This window comes from Pimephales promelas, chromosome 2 (assembly GCF_988280905.1).
Source record: "Pimephales promelas chromosome 2, fPimPro1.hap1.1, whole genome shotgun sequence".
Classification (NCBI taxonomy): domain Eukaryota; kingdom Metazoa; phylum Chordata; class Actinopteri; order Cypriniformes; family Leuciscidae; genus Pimephales; species Pimephales promelas.
In genome coordinates, this window is record NC_142770.1 from 37,493,903 (window position 1) to 37,517,083 (window position 23,181).

The following is a 23,181-nucleotide window of genomic DNA, read 5'->3' on the forward strand; positions in this document are numbered from 1 at the left end:
ATAAAACAAATTGAGGTGGACAGCAGTTTTATTATATTATTATTAATTGAATGCCAGGGTGATTTAACAATAGGTATGATGGGTGATGACAAACATTTCGTACATAAATAAATATTAAAATATATCAACTTTGCTGCCAGTCGCGTGCAAAGCCCGCGAAATAACTTTTAGCCAGCATAAAACCGGAAGTCTTTGCCCAGCGCGTGCAAACAGCCGGACTGCCTCGACTCCCTGCTGAGAGGACTGAAAACTTTGAGTATTCTGGAGGTAAGTACTGTAATTATTCGATATACTTTACTTAATAATGAACAATAAAGTATATATGTATGTATTAATAACTATTAATATTCTCTCAGAACCGAAAGGGAACAAAATTCGTTAAAACATTAGCAGTTGACGTTACTCCTGAAGCGCGCCCTCTTCTCAGAACAGCGCGTGAACACTACTCAAGCACCCATTGAAATGGCCGAAAACTCACGGGAAAATACGATATTTGAACAATAAAGTATATATATGTATATATATTAATATCCTCTCAGAACCGAAAGGGAACTAAATTCGTTAAACATTAGTTGACGACGTTAAGTTACTCCTGAAGCGCGCCCACTTCTCAAGACAGCGAGTGAACACTGCTCAAGCACCCATTGAAATGGCCGAAAACTCACGGGAAAATACGATATTCTCCATTAATTTTAACCTCACAGTGGGCCCATGTTATCATTATATCTGCCTGAGAAGTTTTCCTTCGTATCTAGATGACATTTTTGAGACCATTAAGTTATGTCCTGTAAACATTCAGGGCTTTTCGAGATATTAAAATTTCTAAGTTTTTACCATGACAACGCCATATCTAGATATCATACCTCATATTTAAGATAACTTTGGGTTTTTAAATAATAATTCGACGTTCTGTTATGACTTGAGAGAGACATGCATCCTTTTTATTCATGTCCACTGAGGACACCGGGACTTGCTTGTCAGGCATTTTAGGAGACACACATGAATAGGAAAGAAATGCTAACGTTACATTAATATTTCTATGAAATATGAGATATTATGAAAATATTGACAATGTATTACTCATTATAGCTACCATAAAAAAGCTAAAAAAAATTATTATACATTATCATTCAAATCAGAGACAATAAAAATATAAGTTGCATATGGAAAACCCGATTTTTGGCCATGTTTACACTCATATTAAGTAAGTAACCATGGCATTTATCAATAATTATTTAATAGCATACAATCTTTGTACAAATTGTTGTGCATAGTTTGGTTCACGTGGACCTGTTAAAGTCCTGAAAACCCTATTACATGAAACGCCTGTTAAATGTAGACACTAGTATGCACACAAAATGCATTTTACAATATACACATATTCTAAATATCTTTTTCACTGTGTTTGCTTAAGTTATGGAAATAATTATGGAAATGCCTGGTATACTGTTCTGTAATTTAAGAATTGAACATACAAATTTGTTTTGGTTGTAGAGTCTTGTTTTCAAGAGTCCTTGGTGTTTATAGGAGATAAAATATGTCACCATTTGCTTCTTATACTCTAAATAATGTAAAGATGTATGTATAAAAAAAAACACATTTACAAAACTTTTTTTACCCCTTATGGGTCTCATGAGGATATTGGTTAGTTAGGTCTTAAAATTACAGTAACTTTAGACACCTGGTGGTGTGTGTGAATAATGTTAATTAAACAACCAAAGTAAACACTGGTATTCAGTGTGAACTGGTATACAGCCCAGCATAACAAGAATTTCTCCTTCAACTAAGCAAAAAAGTCCCAACAGCAATTCATGACTCAGTTTGCAGTTTGTTCTTATGTTAAACATGGCCAAGACACCACTAATAGGACAACATTATCAATGACTTATAAGAATTCACAATCAAAAGCTAAGGAAACACAATTCCAACAGCTTTCCAAAAAGTGGGCAATATGTTCGACTATGGCTGCATTTACACTGCAGGTCTTGATGCCCAAATCCGATTTTCTGACTATATCTGATTTTTTTTTGATGACCTGCTTACATCATCTTTTAAAAATGACCCATATCCGATTTTTGCATTTACACTATACACTGCTGAAACTAAATGTAGACGTTCTGACCTGGGAAATTAAGTAAAACAGCACAAAATGCAATGGATGCAGATGTGAATAAAATTATCCAGTGTTTTTCTTTCCACAATATTTTGAAAAGTCATCAAAAACATTGGTCTCGTACGGCGGAGAAAAAAGAGGGGAGGGGAGGCTCTAGCCACGAGCACTTAAAACGATGCCTCGTATCTCGTGAAATGTATTCAAATACAGATTTATTCCTGTAACAACCCTGCATTTTAGCCGGCATTCTTCACCCCAAACACTCAAAAGACATGAAACCTCCACATTGCTCCACTGTGTTTATCCTTTCTTCTATCGCGCCTATAATCGCACACTTTTTAATGACGGACGACTAGGATTTACTGGGGAATATCTGATTTGTCTGCTTACATGGCACACGCAAATGCACGTATCCGATTCATATCCGATTTATTACCACATATGAATGAGGCCTGAATCCGACCTGAGAAAATTGGAATCCATGCGTTTTTTTCCTGCTTACACATTCACCGGTCATATCTGATCTGTGCCACATGAGCGGAAAAAATCGGATTTGGGTCACTTGAACCATGCAGTGTAAACGAGGCCTATGTCTATCTTTCGGGACCAAAAGGTCCTGCTGTGTCCCGGCAGGATTTTTGAACAGGATCCTGAACTTCTGGGCGCTGCAACGAATGTTATTATTGATGAAAAATTTATTATATTCTGTATCTGTTCAGTCACATTGTTTCTTTTTCTCCATTTTGCTTTTGTGTCAACAGAAGCTAAATAACCCCCAAAAGCTCTTTTAAGAGCTCTTTCAACCTCGTTCAACCATCTTTTTCCATGTAAGTATATTTTTGAGACATTTTAGTATTTGGGATTCAATTCTTTAAAGCTACATCATCAGACATGCCTAAACAGCTTGAGATGTTTTCCTTATTATCTTGGCTGTTAGCTTATGCCCTTATTATGTTAATGTTCATTTATCTGTCTTTACCAGTTCAAAATTGTGACTGATCGAAAATTATCTGCAAAGAGGAGAAATATGGGCATAATTAATGCAGTCTCTCGTGTTACCATAATATTTTGCTAGTCAATAACTGAAAGTCCATATGATATTGTACCACAATTTGAGTCATCAATAATAATTTTTCTTTGACTTCTGCACGTTTATAAATACAAACATAGAAAATATTTGATATTAGAGTAGACAGTCATTTCGTATTTTACCCATTTTTCTTGTCTGAAAACAGATAATTTTCATTGTGGTGGTGAGCAGGACGAGGCTGAGGGCATGAGAGAATGGCATGAGGCTGGTGGGTGATTGAATATGAGCAGCATGCAGGTGTCACTCATCAGTAATCAAGCCACCAGCCTCCAGCTGTTCTCTCAAAGATCTCAGCCTCGTCCTGTTCACCACAGCCATTCTTTGTTGTTTATAAGCACATTCTTAGTTTCACTGTAGTTATTTTTTTTTAGATTGATTTGCAGCATACATGCCTCATTCAACATTTTGGACTACTGTAGTGGTTAACTGTAATATATTATTTTTATTGTTTCCTTTTTTTAGATTTTGCATCATCCTCCACTGTGACTTTTTTCTTTCTTCTAACCATCCCTCTTGTTTCAACTAAGGTAAGTTATCTTTTTTTAAGCATCACTTAAAGGTGTTTACAGTTGTCTGTAGTTGTTTTCTCCTTAGTGCTTATGTACTTGTCATTGAAGCATAAATCAATTTATTATATTAAATAGAACTTTTAACAAGGCGAATTAGACTGATTACATGGTATACCTGCGTTGTAACACAAATAAAAGGTCTTTGGATTTTCCCCTTTTAAAACGAATGCTTAATTCGTGGCTCATTGTTATTATTATTATTATTATTAAAACACATCAACAGTAAAGATTGTAGAATGCTAAATTTGCTTATATCTAACATTGATAAAGCAAACTTTAAAGTCCCTGTAAAGGCAATTCAACAAAAAAGTTCTAAATACATTATAAATTTTACATATGTATTGCTAAAACATATTACAAAGACTGTGAACTGTGAAGTACTGAAATGTGGAGTTAGACCGTTAAACAGTTTTTCACCATTGCAATTTTACGGATTGTTTGGGCGGGGCTAAAACAGGGCTCGATGACGCACTGGAGCCCATGAGCTCCTGGACAAGCCCCTATTTGATGACGCACAGAGTCTGATCTCTCCCCCAACACACAATAACACTCCCCGAGCACATTCGCAGTAGTGACTGTCAGTACTATTAGTTACTACAGCTGAGCCTACAGTTTGCTACCTAGCTATGCCTTCGACACGGACATGCATAGGCTACCTGGATGCGATCATGTACAAAACAGATTTAAATTCCCTAAAAACGATCACATCAAGAAGAGGTTTTTAAGAGAGCCAACCTTGATGAAGAGCTGAGGATCACCGCCAACACCCGCCTCTGTAGTGATCATTTTACACTGGATAGTTTTATAAACTTTCCTTAGAGACAACTGGGATTCACTGATAATCCGCTGTTACTGGTGAACGGGGCCGAAACGACTATCTCCAGCCTCAGTGTTCATCCTCCCGTCGCGAAAGCAGTTTCACCTAATATCACCATCGAGAGCTTTCCCGCGAGTGTGCGTGGTTTCAGCGCAGCCAGCGGACACGCCCCCAGCGTTTGAGAACAGAGATAACTGCTGATTTTTTCATGATTTTGATAGCTTATTTTATGTACTTGCTGGCTTTTTTTATCATTCAAATTTGGCTGGGTGGCTAATAACACATTTTTCAGTGGTGTGACAAACTCAGAACACATACTTAATTTTGACTTTACAGGGACTTTAAATGTAATATTAGCCCTAGAGCAGAAAAAGTTAAAGGAGTAGTTCACTTTAAAAAAACTTTTGCTAATAATTTACTCACCCCCATGACATCCAAGATGTCCATGTCTTTCTTTCTTCAGTCGAAAAGAAATGAAGGTTTTTGATGAAAACATTCCAGGATTTTCTCCATATAATGGACTTCAATGCGATCCAAATGAGAGTTTCAGTGCAGCTTCAAAGGGCTTTAAATGATTCCAGACGATGAATAAGGGTCTTATCAAGTGAAAAGATCACTCATTTAATAAATAAATAAAGTTTAAGTTTTATAAGCTCAAATGTTCGCCTTGCTCTGTTCTGTGAGCGTTCGTGACTCTCCTATTCAAACTCGTTCATCAAAGTGAACAAATCTTTTTCGAGTCATGACTCGAAGGGCCCTGGATAAGACCCTTATTCATCGTCTGGTGTCGTTTAAAGCCCTGAAGCTGTACTGAAACTCTCATTTGGACCTTGAACCATTTGGCTCCCAATGAATGGAGAAAATTCTGGAATGTTTTCATCAAAACTACTCTCGTCTCTCTAGTCACTCTTAATGCTCTCACAGCGGGCTTTGGTAAATTCTCTCCCCAAGGTGACGTAATGTAATGCATTGTGGGGGAAAGGAGAATTATTGCAAAACGCTCGAGGATAGGACCTACTTTTTCATATTATACTCCGTTTTGTGATACCCAATAACATAAAATACAATGGATAACAGTTTAAATGTATATTACCAACAAGCAAATTACAAAATTATTTGTTTAACAATTAACCCTGCAATTGTTTCCTTTAAAATACTATCACTGGATGCCAGTGAATGGCTACTATCGTGCAGAAAACTGCAACAAATCCATTATTCGTGATTGAAAAATATAAACTAAAGATTAGTTAAAGGGATAGTTCACTTTGAAATTAATTTTTGATCTGTTTTAGCTTACCTCAAGGGCATCCAAGATGTAGGTGTCTTTGTTTCCGCAGTATTTTCAATTTTGACCGGTGTTGTCTGTCAGTCATATAATGCAGGTATGGGGGTCCACGTCAAAGAGCATGCACAGAGAAATCGAGATTAAACATGATTTATTAATGACTTGTAAATTTAAGTACACATATATGGCCTAAGACACGAAACGAGCGGTTTGTGTGAGAAAACAAACAGTATTTATATCGTTTTTACCACAGCCACGTCCAACTGATCTAAATCAGTTATCCAATGTCCAACTGAACCGTGTCCAACGTTCCGCCGGAAGTGATATCTTGCGTGTGTACGTCACGCATTGCACACACAGAGATTTCGGAAGTTTTACCTTTCACTAAACATATTTAGATGTATCGAAATCGTCTTCCATTGCAATTTCCTGTATAGACCCCTTTTCCGCCGACGTCATAGTTACGTCACGGCGCTAGCTAGAGGCAAAACAAAGTGAAAACTGGAGGCGGCCAATGGAAACCAGCACAGATTCGGCTACATAATAAGGAGCTTAAATTACTTTTATTATTTTTAAATGCCATCTTATTGTGTTGTTTGGTACAAGCATCAATGAAAAATCAATATGCTGTATCTGGATTTTTTATTTTTTGAAAATATTCACATGATTAAAATCTCACCGTAAATGACACTCTTTACATTGTCGTCTTCTCTGCCCTGGCTCGGCAGAACTGCGGATCGTACACACAAGTCTTGTACATGACCATTCAGCACATAGTTATAGGCATCTAAAGATTTATATGCCCTCAGTTTCTCTTTACGATCGGTTTCTCTATAAGGTAGGTGTAGAAGTCAGGCCACTCAACCGAGGTAACGTTAATCCTGTCAGATCGTCTATGCATTGAGTGAGCGTGTAGGCGGCTACGGGTCGGCCAATCTGGTTCTGTCCGTTAAAAATAAGTTTTGGAAATAACAATCGTGGTCCTGGACAGTGAGTGACCTTACACATTAAGATAATATCGGATTTTCTCCAGTCATTGTTAAAAAACAAGCTAACAATACTTGCTAACTAGCATTAGTGAAGCAGCCAGAGGGATCGTTCTGCCTCCACCTAAGCTCCGCCCACATAAAAAGATCACCATGTTTACCAACTGAAAAGGGCTCTATATCTAAATATTTTTAGATCTTCACAGTGAAGGGTAAAACTTCCGAAATCTCTGTGTGTGCAATGCGTGACGTACACACGCAAGCGATCACTTCCGGCGGAACGTTGGACACGGGTCAGTTCGGTTCAGTTGGACATTGAATAACTGATTCAGATCACTTGGATGTGGCTGTGGTTGCAAGAGGTAAAAACGATATGAATACTGTTCATTTTCTCACACAAACCGCTCCTTTCGTGTCTTAGGCCATCTATGTGTACTTACATTTACGAATCATTCAATCATGTTTAATCTGGACTTCTCTGTGCATACTCTTTGACGTGGACCCCCATACTTGCTTTATATGACTGACAGTCAACACCGGTTTAACTGAAAAATATCAAAATTGAAAATACTGTGGAAACAAAGACACCTACATCTTGGATGCCCTTGAGTTAAGCTAAAACATATCAAATTAATTTCAAAGTGAACTATCCCTTTAAATATCATAATTATTAAAGCGTAATGAACTGAAATTGACTCACCGAATATAGGCGAGACTCAAAAGAGGTCTACGCGTCCAGTCAGCACCTCCTGTCTTTCACATTTTTTGTGAATAAAATGCATTTTAAGATTCAAAATTAATGCTAGAATACCAAAATATTAGATTTTTAGAAAATACTGACTTTAACGTTATAAAGACCATGTAGCTTAACATTTTGTCACTCTCTTGAAATAGAGAGTGACAAACCGTTTGTAAACCGTTTGTAAATACCTGTAATAGAAAAAAATACTCTTTACTTATATTGTTCAAATACTATGTTATTTGATATGTTTATTTATTGATAGTTAATTATGACAGAATTTTTAGGTGAACTATTCCATTAATTTGCTGTCCTAATCTGCTGTTTCTCTCTCATTATAGGGTAGTGAACATCCTGAGCTTGAACTCATTAGGAATATTCCTTGCATATTTTATTTGTGACTCAGTATATGGTTCACTAGTGATGAATTACAATGAACGCAGCAATCTTAGGAAAAGGGCCCTCAAAAGAGTTGATACTTTTCTTAAATCAGTGGATCATGATGTGTATGACCATACTGATAGTCTTAACAACTCTCCTGTTAGCATTCCTCTTGGTGGCATTCCCTCTGACTGCAGACCTTCAGATTTGAATCCTACTGGCATCTCTGTTAGTGAGGATACAAACAGCAGCTATGATTATAGTGAAACAAACGATAAAAGTGATCTCAGAAGCAGCATTACCGAGTGGGCACTTCGTTTTGGTGTATCTCTCATTGCACTTTCTGCTTTATTGGCAATTCTTAGAGTGCATTTACCATTCCTGCCAAAAGATGGAAGGTCACTGTTAAAGACGAAAATGGAGTACAACGTGGAGATGATTGCCGGTGGATCTTTCCACTATTTTGGTATTATCAGTGCTTTCAGAAACACGTTGAGAAGTGTATGTTCTCATTTTACAGATGGGCACACGTTTAACATGCAGCTAAATTTTGACGGCCTCCCACTTTTCAAAAGTTCTTCAGTTCAACTTTGGCCTATTCTTGGCATGTTCAAAGGTCTATCTAAGAAACCTGTTGTTGTAGGTTTGTTTTGTGGGACCACTAAGCCAACAAATCTGTCTGAATATCTCAGTCACTTAGTTTGTGAGTTGCAGAGCTTAAGAAGAGGTTTTGTTTTTTGTGGCAAGACTTTCTTTGTCAAGGTAACATCTATCATGTGTGACGCTCCAGCACGAGCCTTTATCAAAGGAATAAAATCTCACACAGGCTACTATGGCTGTGACAAATGTCAGCAGAAAGGCTCCTATGTAAAACATCGCATGACATTTCCTGAGAACAATGCCTCCTGTAGAACAGATGAAGCTTTTCGACTGGGATTAGATGAGGAACACCATCTAACACACTGTCCTCTTCTAGATACCGACATTGACATGGTAACAGGTTTTCCTCATGATTACATGCACCTTGTGTGTTTGGGTGTAGTGAGACGTCTAACGGATCTGTGGTGTGGTGCAGTGGGTCCCCTGCGTACAAGGCTTTCGAGCATTCAAGTCTTGGCTATCTCTGAGAGACTGGTAGCATTGAAGGACTTCATTCCAGCAGAATTTGCCAGAAAGCCTAGGGCTCTCAGTGAGAGACTTCGTTGGAAGGCAACTGAATTCCGTCAACTGTTGTTGTACACAGGCCCGGTTGTTTTAAAGGGTGTGTTGCCCCGCCAGGTTTATGAGAACTTTATGCTGTTGTCTGTTGCCATCTACATTTTGGCAAATTCAAACTATTGTATCGAAATGAATGATTTGGCTCACTCCTTTTTGGTATCATTTGTTGAGCATTATGGCTTGTTGTATGGCAAAGAGATGGTGGTATACAACATTCATGGCTTGGTACATCTTGCTAGTGATGTAAAAGTACATGGTCCTTTAGACAGCATATCTGGCTTCCCCTATGAAAACTTTCTTGGTGAGCTTAAGAGATTGGTAAGGAAGCCTCACAATCCACTTGCACAGATAATCCGCAGGTTGTCTGAACATGAGGAAAGGAACTCTTATTCCACTGATGAAATATCACTAATGTGCCCCCATAAAAATGGACCTGTACCACATACTCTGACGGAAGAAGTACATCAGTTCAGACAGCTTACTATTGATGGTGTCATGCTGCGAATATCGAGCAAAGACGATTGCATTGCTATTCATGGCAAAGTGATTTCAGTAAAAAACATAATTGCTTATGGGGGTAAAGAGTATGTTATGTTTCAAGAATATAAAGAGAAAGAGGCCTTATACACCTACCCTCTTGATTCCAGAAACGTGGGTGTATTCATTGTGTCCAATTTGTCAACAGTGATGCACTTTACTGAGCTCACAAAGCCCTGGCAAAAGTGTGTGAGGTTGCCTCTGGGAGACAAATTTGCAGTCTTCCCTCTGACTCACACATCTTAATATCACCAATTAATGTACATAGTTCTTGAGAAGCAGTAACACCATTTCTGGATTATATTGTGGGACATGCTTTGTAAGTGGCATTCATATGAATTAGATTTTTTTTAATTAATCTTAATTATGTGAAAATTAAGTGTAAAAAAATCTTTTTTTTTTTCCAGACAATGTATCATATCGTAATCTTTGAAACAACAAATGAAGTCGAGGTAGTTCCCCAAAATTGGGTAAGGGACAATGTTTGTATGTGGCCTCCATACAAATATGAAGATATAGTTAAAGCCATAAAATCAATGGTGAAGCCAGGACCATCTTGGACTCCCTTCAAAATCCGGATTATTTTTACTAGAGGTACATATATCCTTAGCTTCCATGGGCCAGATTTACTAACCGGTTGCACCAGCATAAACCCTCTTTTGGTGTCAGGATTTATTAAAGACACTAAAGAGGCATGAACAGTTATTTTTGAAGCTGACATTGTTGCATATGCATTTGTAAGAGTTTTCCCTTTCAGAATCATGCAGAATCATTCAGATTAATTTAAATGAATCATGCAAGGCGATATACTAAGCTTTGTGCTTGTCAGTTTCTTGGTATTTGCACCATTATTTAGCTCCCCCAAAAAAAGAGATTAAGCCTATTTAGTAAATTTGGCCCTAAGATTTTTTAATTTTCTCATTCGTTCATTCATTCATAATTTCTCTATTTTAATGTATTTTTTTAGTTTGCTTCACAGAAACTTTTTTGTTTGTTAATCTATACAGAAACATATGAAGAAGCTCGCCAAAAACTACCAGAGGCAGAAATAAACACGGACCTTACAGACGTGGACTCGCCCCCCCTGAGAAGAAGAAGACACGTGTAAATACAGCACATACAGAGCTGAGTATGGCTGCTGAATGAGGAGAATAAATTAAATAATTTGTTGTTTTTTTGTGTGTTTTTTTATCATCAGCAAAAGGGCACGTTTTTTCGATGATAGTGAAACTGAGGATGAGGCAAACGTTCCACTTCCAGCAGCGCCAGAAGTGCAAGTCAACCCCATCAGGAAATGTAAGACTGGCCAATTTGTGCAACAGTTATAGTTCTATTAATTTGTTTGATACATTTTTTTTGTGGATTAATTTAAGGAATACTGTCATGAGTTTTTGAAATACACTTATTACACTTGGTTTGATTTCTTGAGAGGTTGGGCAAGCCTCAACAGTGCAAACCTTGCCAGTGCAAACCTTGCCAGTACAAACCTTGTCAGTACATTATCACCCACTTTTGATCGTTGTAGGGCTGCAACAACTAATCGATAAAATCGATTATAATCGATTATGAAAATCGTTGTCAACGAATGTCATTATCGATTAGTTGGTCTGATTACGTCACTGGGATTGTTTACATGCTACATGCGCTTCTCACATGCGCTTCTCACATGCGGTTCATGAGGCACACACGCAGTCTCTCTCCCTCGCCGGTCTGTGCGCATTCTGCGCAACACGGACGGTTTGGAGCACATTATCTTCTGTCTCGCATGCGCACTCTTGATTCCGTGAGTTTGAACTAATTTGCGGGCATCAGGAAACCGCTATCAATATGCAACATACACGAAAATCATTCACCTTTCGGCAAATTCGCCGTTTTGAAACCAAAATAGGTGACCTGCGTTAATCGTGTATACTTTATGAAGCCATACTGTAGTATAATGTGAGATAGAAATGTATATTTAAGTCATTAAATAAAGCTTTTCCCTCCACTGCGGCTGTCAGTCATTCTCTATTCGGTGTTCAAACAGCGCGTCGCGTTACAACAGTTAACATGATGAAACTCTTTCCAAGATGATTCAATGTTATTATTATAATTGATCCGTAGATAAAGGTCTATGGTTTCGTAATATAATGACTATCTTGCTAGACTTTTATTGCTGTAACTTAATCACTTTCTACTGAGTGTCTGTTAGATCACAACACTATAGACTCGGCGCACTATAATTGTTCTTCACGTGCACAGTAGCCTAACTGAAATTTAAAACTGTTAAAAGAAAAGGCTTAATAAACTATTGCAAAGATAGCCTACTGTATAATACACAGTCAATATTGCTTCCTCACTAAACAGCTGTGCTTCTGATTTTTACGATGTTTTTCATGAATGTATAACAACAATACAATAAAGAGCAATGTGTAACGTTTTACCAGAGATAGTCCTACACTTATGGTCTCTTATTTTTTCCCCCACTAAGGAATGTTTTTTTCACTAAATGTTCAGATTTTATAAAATTATTGTGCACTTGTGATTTTTCTAGGCTAAGTTTTTCTGAGTTATCCACTAATCTAGTTTACAATAGCATTTTTGTGAATTTTGTCATAGGTTATGGTCATATATTTTTTTTATTTGTTGTTTTTCTATATAATAAAGTTGTCTGTATTAAGAAGATTGTTTAACACACAAAAGAGTGTGGTTTTTAGGGTTTTATTTAGTTATAATAAACAAAAAAATGAAATAAATTTTTTATCCGATTAATCGATTAATCGAAAAAATAATCGTCCGATTAATCGATTATCAAAATAATCGTTAGTTGCAGCCCTAGATCGTTGCACACACTAAATGATGGTTGAATCATTATCTCACTTTTTTCCTCTTCAGCTTCCAGCAGAGCAGGGAATTACTCTCAACCACTAGCCAGAGAGGAGACAGACACTATGAATTGTGAGTATTTGAAACACAGGGCATACGAGTTACAGAGTAGATATGCGTGCCACTGCAGACACATAAAACATCACTTTGATATCAGTTAGACCTAAACTTGCCTCAAAGCTCCTCTACACTGACCTCTCCTTTTTTCCCTACTTTTTTCCTCTTCAGCTTCCAGCAGAGCAGGGAATTACTCTCAACCACTAGCCAGAGAGGAGGCAGACACTATGAATTGTGAGTATTTGAAACACAGGGCATACGAGTTACAGAGTAGATATGCTTGCCACTGCAGACACATAAAACATCACTTTGATATCAGTTAGACCTAAACTTGCCTCAAAGCTCCTCTACACTGACCTCTCCTTTTTTTCCCTACTTTTTTCCTCTTCAGCTTCCAGCAGAGCAGGGAATTACTCTCAACCACTAGCCAGAGAGGAGGCAGACACTATGAATTGTGAGTATTTGAAAACACAGGGCATACGAGTTACAGAGTAGATATGCTTGCCACTGCAGACACATAAAACATTTTGATAATAGTTAGACCTAAACTTGCCTCAAAGCTCCTCAACACTGACCTCTCCTTTTTTTCCCTACTTTTTTCCTCTTCAGCTTCCAGCAGAGCAGGGAATTACTCTCAACCACTAGCCAGAGAGGAGACAGACACTATGAATTGTGAGTATTTGAAACACAGGGCATACGAGTTACAGAGTAGATATGCTTGCCACTGCAGACACATAAAACATCACTTTGATATCAGTTAGACCTAAACTTGCCTCAAAGCTCCTCTACACTGACCTCTCCTTTTTTCCCCTACTTTTTTCCTCTTCAGCTTCCAGCAGAGCAGGGAATTACTCTCAACCACTAGCCAGAGAGGAGGCAGACACTATGAATTGTGAGTATTTGAAAACACAGGGCATACGAGTTACAGAGTAGATATGCTTGCCACTGCAGACACATAAAACATTTTGATAATAGTTAGACCTAAACTTGCCTCAAAGCTCCTCAACACTGACCTCTCCATTTTTTTCCCCCTACTTTTTTCCTCTTCAGGTTCCAGCAGAGCAGGGAATTACTCTCAACCACTAGCAAGAGAGGAGGCAGACACTATGAATTGTGAGTATTTGAAAACACAGGGCATACGAGTTACAGAGTAGATATGCGTGCCACTGCATATATACTGTATATACACTAGATATCGCCTTGGCTAAGGCAGTTCATTGGAGCGAATGTGTCAATAGAGCCATCATCATCGAACAGGGGAGCCACTCTTTGATGCATAAGTCAAGTCAAATATATTTATATAGCGCTTTTCACAATACAGATTGTATCAAAGCTGCTTCACAGAATCAATCAAGACAAGTGTCAATGTAGGCAATGTAGGCAAAAAATAAGTGTCAACGTAGGCAAAGGTCTAACGGAAATAAAATCACCATAAATTGCCATGAATGGTTCATTCCAATGGTCGGACATGTATTTATCATGGAGTCCAGAGAAAATTATTATTATTATTTTTTTTAAACATTCTTCCTAGTTCAGATTTCATTTGTGTGAACATCCATACGCAGCACAAAAGTCAGAAAATCCATGAATTCGAAGTACAGGTGGAGATAGCAGCGTTACCTAGCTACTTCTTATGACAAGACCCCTGTTCCAAGATGGCGGCGGTTTTGACGCATTCTTAGAACCCCAAGGCGACCTCTAATGTATATATCAATGGCCACCGCAGACAAATAAAACATCAATTTGTTATCAGTTAGACCTAAATTTGCCTCAAAGCTCCTCAACACTGACCTCTTCAATTTCTCCCACTTTTTTCCTGTTCAGGTTCCAGCAGAGCAGGGAATCACTCTCAACCAATAGCCAGAGAGGAGGCAGAAACTATGAATTGTGAGTTTTTGAAAACACAGGAACATGTAATAGTCCAGTCGTTTTATGGAAAAAGGTTGGACAAATTGCAACAGAGGCAAACCCAACTGATTTTGTATCCCCAATATGTCCTAGCTAAGAAGAAAAAAAAAAGGGGTGGTCGTACTCGCTTTCAAAAATGAAAATTCTGTCAGTATTCTGTCCCTCATATTGTTCCAACCCCGTAAGACCTTAGTTCATCTCCGGAACACGAATTAAGATATTTTTGATGAAATTTGAGAGCTGGATCACTCCTGCATACTAGTCCATAGGCTTCTTGAGGGATTGAAACTTGCCGGCCTCAAAGTTATTAAAGACTATTGTTAAAATAGTCCAAGTGACTACAGTGGCTCAATCTTAACTTTATAAAGCGACGAGAACACTTTTTGTGCGCAAAAACAAACAAAAATAACGACTTTATTTCAACTATTAATTTTCTTCTCACTGGGCCTCGAGTCAGTTAAATGTCACACGTAGGCTCACTATTGGCCGTCTCTGGTCATGTGTGTGATACGCGTGACGTACAACAACCGATCGCCCAGAGAAGGAAATTAATAGTTGAAATTAAGTCGTTATTTTTGTTTGTTTTTGCGCTCAAAAAGTGTTCTCGTCATTTGATAAACTTAAGATTGAGCCACTGTAGTCACTTGGACTATTTTAACAATGTCTTTAATAACTTTTCGAGGCCGGCGAGTTTCAATCCCTCAATAAGCCTATGGACTAGTATGGAGGAGTGATCCAGCTCTCAGATTTCATCAAAAATATCTTCATTCGTGTTCTGAAGATGAACGAAGGTCTTACAGGGTTGGAACAACATGAGGGTGAGTTAAAAACTCACAGAATTTTCATTTTTGGGTGAACTATCCCTTTAAGCTTCCTGCTACTGCGCAACTGAGTTGCCAGGTTGCCAGGTTGAGATGACAAACGGGTTAAAATTTTATGGTGTGTGTGGATTGTGTAAAAATAATGCATTTAATACAAGATCTGGCAACTGGTTAACATTAGACAAACATATTGATCCAATTATTCATAAAGGAGTTTGGGCCATGCAAATTACGTGAGTTTCCCGGGAGAAATGACAAATCAGTAGGGGTCCAGGAGATAACGGGAGTGTTGACAGGTGTGACATATTGAGGATATGAAATCAGTTGAGTTTGCTTCAGTTGCAATTTGTCCTAGGTTGACCTCCATTTTGGCTTAAAATGGCTGGACTATGTTTTTTAGCTTATATGTTTATATATTTGTGTTAATATCTAATGTTAGCCAAATTCAGGGGTGACACTATATTTTTGGCTTGTTTTAATGCCATCAGGGCGCCAAAAACAAATCCGCAGTAACCAAAGGAGGATATCAACACCTGTGAAATGGACATCAGTAACCCGTAAATTTACAATAAAACTTTCTTCCCATTTAACCCATACCCATATATTTTACCCATATAATATGTGCTAAAAGCTACTGTTAAACTTTTGCCTTTCCCACTAATTATCCTTTACAGCAAGGAATCGCACCCCACAATTTAGACAAGAAGAGGCAGAAGTCTTTAGTTGTGAGTATATACTGTGTCAGTTCACTAGCACGGCATTCAAATCTAACAGGTTTATCCAAATACACAACAAGGGTTCCCTTTCAGTTGATAACGTTGGACTTTGACTGAAATGGGATCAAGTCAGGGGGCCTATTGTCTTTGAGTATTATTGAACGTGCCAATGCATATTGGTGTGCGAGATATGCATCTGAAACTCCGCCCTGCGGCGCGGGTATAAATACGGAAGTGGATGCATGCACCATTTGCTTTTTTCTTCGGAGCCGAGCTTATGTTTAGGTCTTCTGTAGAGTGTTAGACAACAAACGAGTGTGTTGGTGCTTCTTTGGGAAGTCTCTCCTGGTGTCAGTCTTTACAGCGCGAGTGACAAAGACCATTTCTGCGTTTCGCGTTCAAGGTTCAGGCGTATCCCCGTGTCTTTACGAAGGCACGGAAGCAGCCATCGCTCCTATGAGAGAACATGGCATTTGCATTCTCAACTATCTCGACGACTGGCTGATCCTAGCTCGGTCTCGAGAGCAGTTATTCGAACACAGAGATTTTCTGATTCAGCATATCACCAGGTTGGGCAGTGATCTCAAACTCAATTCCTGGAGGACCACAGCTCTGCACAGTTTTGCTCCAACACTAATCAAACACACCTGATCCAGATCCATTAAGCTAATCAAGGTCTTCGGGATTACTAGAAACTTCCTTACAGGTGTGAGTTGGAGCTGTTTGGAGCTAGCTGGTTGTATGGCTGTCGCGGTAACCGCAATATTGTAGTACCGCGCTTCTGACAAGTCAACCGCGATATTCATGTTTTTTTTTTTTTTTTTTATAAGGCTACCCTTCTTGTTTTGAACCTAATGCATGTGTATTGAATGTTAAACAAGTTCATAAGGATAACAAGACTGTTTATCATGGTGATGTGTAGCCTACAGGCTTCACACAGTGAATGAGAGAGATCGGCAGAGCGCATGCAATTACCTGCGTCTGTCTTTGAAGTCGTGAAAAGCTTGTCGTGTCAAAGGGAAGCGAAATGTTTGTCGCATCATCATTTTAACGGGTATTTTCCCATAAATGCGCGTCAGCAGCGGCGCTAGTCAGCATCCCACAGCACAAGGAAGTCGCGGAGAAATAAAATCAGTGAGTCACGCATTGAATCAAATGCTAAGGGTCTCTAATAAGTAAAGCATCAGCTTCAGCGTTGCCCATGCGACGCATTGCTGCACAGCTAAACCTTGAAAAGTTGAACCTCAAAGTTAAAAATAATTACCATCTTGTTTCTTTACATCTCATTTAACGAATCAGCTTTTTAAACGTGTTCGTTGAATGAACGGTTCAATGACTCGCTCAAAGTCCGTTGTCATAACAATATGCGCACTCCAATATGAGTGAAAGTCTTTCGATGCGCATATACTGTAGACGCTGTTTAGTTTTGGTTAGGCTACATTGGTTACTGAAAATGTCCTTGTTTTTGTCCACATCGTAAATTTTATTTATATAGCAACAAATACATATAAATTAAATAAATAAATAAATACTGTAAATGGCGGTAATACCGCATATCGCGCTATTGAGCCACTCAACATAACCGCAAGGGAAATTCCATAACCGCGACAGCCCTAGCTGGTTGTTCCACTGAAACAATTTCAGAGGCTCCTGGGGCATATGGCAGTAGCAGTTACGCCGCTCGGCTTGCTTCATATGAGACCACTTCAGCACTGGCTCCGGGACTGAGTCCCGAGGTGGGTGTGGCAGAGCGGTAAGCTCCGTGTAAAAATCACCACGGCCTGCCGCCCAAACCCTCAGTTCGACCCTTTGTTTTTCCGGTCTGGAGTGCCCCTAGAACAAGTTTCCAGGCATGCTGTGGTCTTCACAGGAGCCTCCAACACCGGCTGGGGGGCCACGTACAACAGGCATGCAGTAGCTGGCACCTGGATGGGGTCCCACCTGTATTGGCACATCAACTGCCTCGAGTTTTTAGCAGTATTCCTTGGTTTGAATCGCCTCAAGACGACGGTGCTCGGCAAGCATGCACTGGCCCGTACAGACAATACTGCGACTGTTGCGTACATTAACCGTCAAGGTGATCTACTTTCCCGTAGCATGTCACAACTCGCTCGCCAATGAGGCCGCTTCGTGCCGTTTACATCCCTGGCCTGCTCAATCGTGCTGCCGACGAGCTCTCACAACAGATGTGACCTTGGGAGAATGGCGACTCCATCCCAGGTGGTCCAGCTGATATGGGACCACTTTGGGGCCGCACAGATAGATCTGCTTGCCTCCCTGGACTCGTCCCATTGCCAGTTGTTTTATTCCCTTACCAAGGAGACCCTCAGCACGGATGCACTGGCGCACAGCTGACCCCAGGCCTGCGCAAGTATGCGTTTCCCCCAGTGAGCCTTGCGCAGCTGCTGTGCAAAATCAGGGAGGAAGAGGAGCAGGTTTTGCTAGGTGCCCCTTATTGGCCCAACTGGACCTGGTTCCCCAAACTATTTCTCCTCTCGACAGCCCCTCTCTGGCCTATTACTCTGAGGGAGGACCTCCACTGTCAGGGACAGGGCACCATATGGCACCCGCATCCAGACTGTTTGAAACTTCATGTCTGATCCCTGGACGGGATTCGGAGGTTCTAGGTGATCTACCTCAGTCAGTCGTAGATGCCTTTACTTCGGCGAAAGCACCCTCTACGAGGCTTGCTTACGCCCTGAAGTGGAACCTGTTCGTTCCACACTTCCCTCACTGGGAAGACCCCCGAAGATGCTCGATCAGTTCTGTGCTTTTTCTCCAAGAGTGGTTTGAGCGTCGGCTGTCCCCCTCCACCCTCAAAGTGTATGTTGCCATTATTGCCGCACCTAACGATGCAGTGGATGGAAAGTCCCTGGGAAGGCACAATCTGATCGTCAGGTTCCTGAGGGGAGTGAGGAGATTAAATCCACCTCATCCCCCCTCTGTACCCTCTTGGGACTTATCTCTGATGCTAATCACACTGCAAAGACCTCCTTTTGAGCCATTACAGGTAGCAGAGTTAAAAATTCTGTCCCAAAAACAGTTCTCCTGCTTGCTTTGGTCTCCATCAAGAGGGTAGGGGATTTGCAAATTTTTTCGGTCAGTGAATCGTGCCTGGAATTCGGGCCGGCTTACTCTCACGTTATCCTGAGACCCTGGCCTGGATATGTGCCCAAGGTTCCTACCACTCCCTTTCGGGACCAGGTGGTGAACCTGCAAGCGCTGCCCCCGGAGGCATACCCAGCCCTTGCTTTTCTCTGTCCCGTCCGTGCTCTGCGCCTGTATGTGGACAGAATGCAAAGCTTTAGGACCTCAGAACAGCTCTTAGTCTGTTACAGAGGCCAGCCCACTGGATAGTGGATAGTGGACAAGGGGTGTTGCCGCCTCCTGGGCGTTGGTGCAGGGTGCCTCGCTGACAGATGTCTGTAGAACTGCGGGCTGGGCGACACCTTCCTCCGCACCCCTCCAACATCGGACATGGCGGTACGCCCTGAGTTAGGCCTACCAGTTTGGAACCTGTGCTAGGCTGGGCCTATATGTTGCGGCCCCTATGGTGATCCCGTATGTGTGTTTCCACGATACAGCTCCCTACGGCGAGCTTGTGTCTTTCCCTTGGCAGGTCCTCTGCCGTCACTGTATTCGTTGTTGTCTCCCCCCTTCTTGGCTGGAGCCACCTCAGTGACATTCCAGATGCCCGGTCACCCGCCCAGTTCATATGTGTATTCTCCACATTACCAGGTTGGATGTAGCTCCGCAGAATCACTTCCTTCCATGTTCAGGGCAAGCTTTCCCAGTGTTACTAAGTCTGTACTGAGTGGGTCTCTGTGGAACAGCAGTAACTTCCTGGCCTAAGCCCTATCCTCTTCCGCTGGCATGTCAGGAGGATTAGGAGGCTTTTGTCTAGGCACTGGAAGGTGACAGCATTAGTGGGGTTTTCAAAGGTTGGATCCCATTTCAGTCAAAGTCGACTACGTTCGACGTTATCGACTGAAAGGGAACATCCTGGTTGCGTATGTAAACCACCGTTCCCTGAAGGGCATAGGACATAGTCCCCTTGCCACCACCACTGGACCACAGCTGACTCCGAGTGCGCTCGGCTCCTCGGCGAAAACCAAATGGTGCGTGCATCCACTTCTGTATTTATACCCGCGCCACGGTGTGTGATGTGCATTGGTTTGTTCATTAATACTCGAAGACAATAGGCTCCCTGACGTGATCCCATTTCAGTCGATGTCGACTACATCCTCTGTTCCCTCCTTCAGGGAACAGTGGGTTGCATATGCAACCAGGACGTTCTCTTTTACAACTATTTAAGTTCTAAAACTGACCATGTTTAACTCCCTTGGCTCCTTGCACCAAATCTACAGAGCCATAGAGTGAAAATAAGATTTTTACTTCCTTCTACTGTCATTTAACATGTTAACTATTATCTTGTTGTGTTCCCCTTTTTAGCATCATCCCACACAGGTTTCAGTGAAGGTAGGTACTGACTTTTTTTTTTTTTTAACACAGTGATATGCATTTTTTATTTTAATAGCTTTTTCTTTTTTCTAGCTTGCATACGCAAAATTCTTGCAAATCAAGAAATGATTAAAGAACAGATGGGCACATTGGTTAAATTGGTCTACGACCTCAAAAAATTATCAACTACAGAAGACAGCCCAACATTAAACACAGACTGTTTTCCACTGTCAAATTTCCAACAACTTCAAGTCATTGAGGGGCAGCTGCAGCAGGAAGACTACAAGACAGCTGTGGTAAGATTTCATATTTCAATAGAAAAAAATAACTTGCATCAATTAACTGTGTCAGTGTTTTCATATTTTGCTCATTGTGAATGGTATAGTAGGTAGTCAACCACGTTTAAACCATATCCGTACTGGCTGGGCTGGTTCAACACGGAATGGTAAAGCAACAAGAAAGGTTTGGCCTGATAAAGAAACTGCAATTGTATGCTTTCACTCACAATAACTGATTTTCTGAAATCAAAATGTGGATAGTGATCGTTAACACTAACCAATGAGATTGCTAGTTGCGAATAAGTTCCTTCTACTGCTGAAGGAACTGAAATGAATGAAAATTAGCTCATGATTTACTCACCCTCTAGTCATCCTAGGTGTATATGACATTCTTCTTTCAGACAAATACAATCGAGTTATATTTAAAAATGTCTTGGCTCTTCCAAGCTTTATAATGGATGTGAATGGCTGTATATTTCCCAAGTCCATTTACTCGATACAGTTTTAAACATGGATATTTTTCTTACACAAACGCATCGCTTTGCTTCAAAAGGCCTTTATAAACCCCCAGAGCTGTGTGGGGCGCTAATGCACTTCAAAACAGAAATGCCAATTTCACTCAGGTATTAACTTGGAAGAGCCAGGACTTTTTGGAGGGTAAACTATCACTTTAAAGACTAAATAATTCCAAATTAACTTTTTTTTTTTTTTTTGACCGGTAAGTCTTTGTACATTCTGTTTAAAGGGTGATTTTTGGATGCTTGTTCCTTTATTTGTGCATACATTTATTTTTACAGATGAACACGTTAGCCTTGAGGGGAGGCACAACAGTCAAAGAAAGCGTATGGCGAATTCTCAGCTTCCTCCTTTCAAATGACATGGCCCGTCAGATTAACTGGAGGGGAATCAATGGAAAAGTTGCATTTAAAGACACCTCTCTAAAAACTGTAATCAATGGTATGGCTTTCTGAAATGAACTGCTTTTTATTTGTGCTGTTTGGTGTGCCTATAAATGTAAGATTTATAATAAATAATAATTATTTGCTTATTTACTGTTGTTCATATGTGTCATTGTAGCTGCTGTCAGAAGAAACCGGTTAACTGCCACTGCAACAGATCAAGAGATTGAACATTGGATCAAAAGATGGCTGCAGCTTGCCGCAGACAGGGATGGAGGCCGTCGGGCAAGACAAAAAAATTAAGATGGTTTCCTGGTTCTGACACTTGCTCACCCATTACCTTGTTTGAACTGCCTGTTCAATGGACTCCCATTTTGCCCTGCTTTTTTTTTGAAATATTAATCTGATTCTCTACTTTGTTTTATAAAATTGCAATTCAGTTTTCTCCTGTTTCTGACATTCGCTTGACCTTGTTCCTAATATGTAGACCTTGGTCTAATGTTTTCGTTAGACTGCCTTCTGCCTCCTCTCCTTCTGGAACCCTGCCTGTTGTATTATTTATTTAAAATGTATTTATTATATTAATTGTTTCCTGTTTTTGATTTATATTTATAAATATGTATGTTTTCTTTGGACTGGTTTATGGCAATCCTCACCTTCTGGAGCCTGCCTGTTTTTTATGTATTTATTAGATTTATATTATATAATATGTATTGTGTCCTATTTTTGATTCATAATTATCAATATGTATAATTGTATAAATGTATAATATAATATGTTTTCTTTGGACTGCCCTCTGGTTTCTAGTGATCCTCACCTTCTTGACCCCTGCCTGATTTATTTTATATATTTATATTCTATTTAATTATATAATATGTAGTGTTTCCTGTTTTGATTTATATTTATACATTTGTAAATGCATTCATCAAATTTCTATATTTATTAAATCACTTTTGACTATGATTACCGGTATTCTAGTATTTTTTTTTATTATAGGATAATTCGATCTGGGCAAATTATCCATGCCATTTCTGAGATCTGGCCCAGATCTGGCCCATGCCATTTCTGAGATCTGGCACATGCCATTTCTGAGATCTGGCACATGCCATTTCTGAGAACTGGCCCATGCGTGGCCCATGCCATTTCTGAGAACTGGCCCATGCGTGGCCCAGATGTGGCCCATGCCATTTCTGAGAACTGGCCCTTGTGTGGCCCAGATGTGGCCCATGACATTTCTGAGATGTGGCCCACATCTGGTTTGGTTGTGGCTGACTTCTAGCTGCCACACTCAGGTTGAGTCATCGCCGTCATTCCATGCGATATGTGGGCCAGAAGAATGTGGAAGATGTGGGCCACAACTGGGCCAGATGTAATTTGCTATCTGGGTTGACTTTTCTTAGGAGCATTTAAAAAAACAGCTCCTTGGACAAAATGAAATGTA

At 40.0% G+C, this 23,181-nt stretch overlaps 2 protein-coding genes across 2 annotated transcripts; both read left to right on the top strand.

The window, feature by feature from the left end:
• Nucleotides 1-181: 181 nt before the first annotated feature.
• Nucleotides 182-9,981, top strand: LOC148997331 (uncharacterized). Its single transcript, XM_089119019.1, has 4 exons — nucleotides 182-267; nucleotides 2,875-2,940; nucleotides 3,666-3,730; nucleotides 7,941-9,981. Exon 4 carries the CDS (start codon nucleotides 8,023-8,025, stop codon nucleotides 9,979-9,981), a length of 1,959 nt encoding a protein of 652 aa, XP_088975145.1. The 5' UTR covers nucleotides 182-267; nucleotides 2,875-2,940; nucleotides 3,666-3,730; nucleotides 7,941-8,022.
• A 164-nt stretch (nucleotides 9,982-10,145) lies between these two features.
• On the top strand, nucleotides 10,146-22,649 carry LOC148997332 (uncharacterized). The gene is made up of 16 exons (XM_089119813.1): nucleotides 10,146-10,329; nucleotides 10,743-10,839; nucleotides 10,934-11,031; nucleotides 12,610-12,672; nucleotides 12,829-12,891; nucleotides 13,049-13,111; nucleotides 13,267-13,329; nucleotides 13,487-13,549; nucleotides 13,708-13,770; nucleotides 14,482-14,544; nucleotides 15,875-15,943; nucleotides 16,061-16,111; nucleotides 20,555-20,581; nucleotides 20,657-20,859; nucleotides 21,639-21,798; nucleotides 21,919-22,649. Exons 1-16 carry the CDS (start codon nucleotides 10,146-10,148, stop codon nucleotides 22,041-22,043), a joined length of 1,455 nt encoding a protein of 484 aa, XP_088975939.1. The 3' UTR covers nucleotides 22,044-22,649.
• Nucleotides 22,650-23,181: the final 532 nt, after the last annotated feature.

What these genes read in the sequence shown, in the direction of transcription:
- LOC148997331 (XM_089119019.1), top strand. Translation starts at nt 8,023, where the DNA reads ATGAATTACAATGAACGCAGCAATCTTAGGAAAAGGGCCCTCAAAAGA.
- LOC148997332 (XM_089119813.1), top strand. Translation starts at nt 10,146, where the DNA reads ATGTATCATATCGTAATCTTTGAAACAACAAATGAAGTCGAGGTAGTT. An exon ending in GGAGGCAGAAACTATGAATT is followed by an intron (nt 14,545 to 15,874) that starts GTGAGTTTTTGA and finishes TAATGCCATCAG; the next exon opens with GGCGCCAAAAACAAATCCGC. An exon ending in AAGACTACAAGACAGCTGTG is followed by an intron (nt 20,860 to 21,638) that starts GTAAGATTTCAT and finishes TTATTTTTACAG; the next exon opens with ATGAACACGTTAGCCTTGAG.